Source organism: Lontra canadensis, unplaced genomic scaffold, assembly GCF_010015895.1.
Source record: "Lontra canadensis isolate GAN:19392208 unplaced genomic scaffold, GSC_riverotter_1.0 scaffold105, whole genome shotgun sequence".
Lineage (NCBI taxonomy): Eukaryota > Metazoa > Chordata > Mammalia > Carnivora > Mustelidae > Lontra > Lontra canadensis.
Genome location: NW_022631099.1, coordinates 2302949 through 2305332, shown reverse-complemented (window position 1 = coordinate 2305332; position 2384 = coordinate 2302949). Strand labels below are relative to the sequence as shown.

Genomic DNA, 2384 nt, shown 5'->3' with positions numbered 1-2384 from the left:
AGGGACATGAAAGCGAAGCCCAACTTGATGCTGGGAGGGGTGAACTGTTAGGGCAGGCCTGGGAGGGCCTTCGGGAATAGGGAGTAATGGGAGAACGCCCCGCTTTGAAATCAGGAATGCTGGACCAACCAGCCAGTCCTGCTTCTCCGTGAGAAAGTGGGACAGCTCTTGGGGTTACCAGAGGTGATGTAACCCAGTGTCTGCCATTTTTCTCTGTGAACAATCCTTGGGGACAGCCCCAAGTTGCCTCCCAGGATAGGGGCGGATCCTTCCTGGTAGAATTAGGAACTGTAGGTCTTGTCCCATAGCAAACCACAGACCCACCCCTCTGGCACCAGGCCACGCTGGGCTGCATAAAACGAGTCAGCTTCATCTCTTAGCCACACACCTGAGACAACATGAGACCTAACAGCTTCTTGGTCCTGGCAGTGTTCCTTTTCCTGGGGATCCTGGTGGCACAGGCAGCCGTCAGCGGAGGTGAGTAGGCAAGTGGCCTGGGTGAGTCTGGGTTGGGCCCTGCCAAGGAGCACTCTTGGAAGGCCAGGGGCAGGGCTGGATCTCACATTTAAAAAAAAAAAACAAAAACTTTTTATTTATTTATTTGAGAGAGTGAGAGAGAGAGAGTGAGCGAGCAGGAAAGTGGGGAGGGGCCGAGGGAGAAGCAGACTCCCCACTGAGCAGGGAGCCCAATGCGGGACTGGATCTTGGGACTCGATCTTGGGACCCTGGGATCACAACCTGAGCCCAAGGCAGTCAGTTAACAGACTGAGCCACCCAGATGCCCATAGCTCGCACACTGTGGTCTGTGGCTGCTCCCGCTGTATCCGGAGAGAGCAGGAAGTGGTCCAGTAGCACCAGCAATGCTTTCCACACCAGGACTGAGATAGTGGGATGATTGCTGGAAGGCGTGGTGCTACGTGGTCGTGGCCTTAAGTGTGGATACCTGCGCAGAATGTGCAGTGAAGTGAGAAGCCCCAGGAAGCTGGGCCTGGGTGTGGGGTCTGGCCCCTGCCTATCTGCCCCCTGAAGGCACCTGGGTAATCAGCCTCTAAAAGGAGGTTCCACACCGACGAGACCTCAGAAGTCATGTGGTGTGAAGACCCCCTGTTTACAAGGAAGGACGCTGATCGTCCAGACAGTCTTCAGAGCCTCCGAGAGGGAGCTCGGGTCTCCTGGTGGGTGTCTCAGGCTCTTCTCCCTCCCTCAGGAGCACCGTGTGTCCTTTTCCTCTGCGAGTCACCCCAGTCTGGCCTCTCCTCCTGAGAGGACTTATCATGGAGGGTTGAGGGGAGAGACGGACACCCAAGGGAACCATGATCCTAGAGATCCTCCCCTCAAAGCCCAGGGCACAGCCTTCCCGGAGTACTGACCCCAGCTAGCCCAGATGACCCCGCCTGTCCTCAGGCAGAGGTTTGGGAAACAGCGCAGCGAGCAGTGGCTGGCCGCGGGGGAAAGACCAGATAGTGAAGCAGGCACACGGGGTCTACATGTGATGACATTTGTTCTTTCAACTGTTCCTCCTAAAGGGCAAGGTCGTGTTCCTGTCAAAGGACAAGATCCCGTTAGAGGTCAAGATCCAGTCAAAGCCAAAGTTCCCGTGTCCACTAAGCCTGGCTCCTGCCCTCGCATTCTGATCCAGTGCGCCATGTTGAATCCCCCGAACCGCTGTCTGAGAGACACCCAGTGCCCAGGGGCCAAGAAGTGCTGTAAGGGCGCTTGTGGGCTGGCCTGCTTGGATCCCCAGTGAGGTGAGAACCAGGGGAGGAAGAGGGGACCCTGAGGGCACAGAGAAGGCTGACCAATGGGGAATGACCCCAGCTGAGTGAGAGAGAGGTTGTGGGGAGGTCACTGAGAGACTGAGGGTCTCAGAGCCCATGACTGAGTCCAGAGGGGGCTGTCACCTGGACGTGACCCTGCTCCCCGCTATCTCTGACTGCTTTGAGCTGCCGAGTCACCTCTCCGGTTCTCTTCTCTCCCAGCCAGGTGGAGCCTGTCCTTGTTGCACCTGTGACGTCCCCAGAGCTGCCGGTCCGGACCCCTGTCCCACAGGCCTATCCCTCCCTGGGCATTCTGCCTCCCGCCCAGGATGCCCAAGTCCGGGCTTGGTTGCTTCCCTTGTTGACCTTGCAATAAAAGACGACTTTCTGCTCCATTTGCTTCTGGCGCCCATGACATCTGTGCTTCTGGAAGCCCCAGAGAGATGGGTGGGGAGCTAGGACTCCCTCTCCCTGGTGAAGGAGAGCAGAAGGCGATTACAAGAGGTCCATTCCTAGGGCTTAATACTAGAAATCCACTAGTCGACCCCAGACCTGGAGTCTGCATTTCCCTGGGGAATTTTGTCTTTGGTCTAAGACCAGAGAAATAAGAAACAAAACGTGGCACCA

The 2384-nt window shown here is 56.8% G+C and overlaps 1 protein-coding gene across 2 annotated transcripts; it reads left to right on the top strand.

Moving 5' to 3' along the window:
- Nucleotides 1-270: 270 nt before the first annotated feature.
- On the top strand, nt 271-2145 carry PI3 (peptidase inhibitor 3). Of its 2 annotated transcripts, none has more exons than XM_032838584.1 (3): nt 271-477; nt 1515-1748; nt 1984-2145. In XM_032838584.1, exons 1-2 carry the CDS (start codon nt 399-401, stop codon nt 1745-1747), a joined length of 312 nt encoding a protein of 103 aa, XP_032694475.1. In that variant the 5' UTR covers nt 271-398; the 3' UTR covers nt 1748; nt 1984-2145. The 2 variants fall into 2 exon arrangements, with proteins under 2 accessions (XP_032694475.1, XP_032694474.1); XM_032838583.1 differs by having other exon boundaries at nt 1980-2145.
- Nucleotides 2146-2384: the final 239 nt, after the last annotated feature.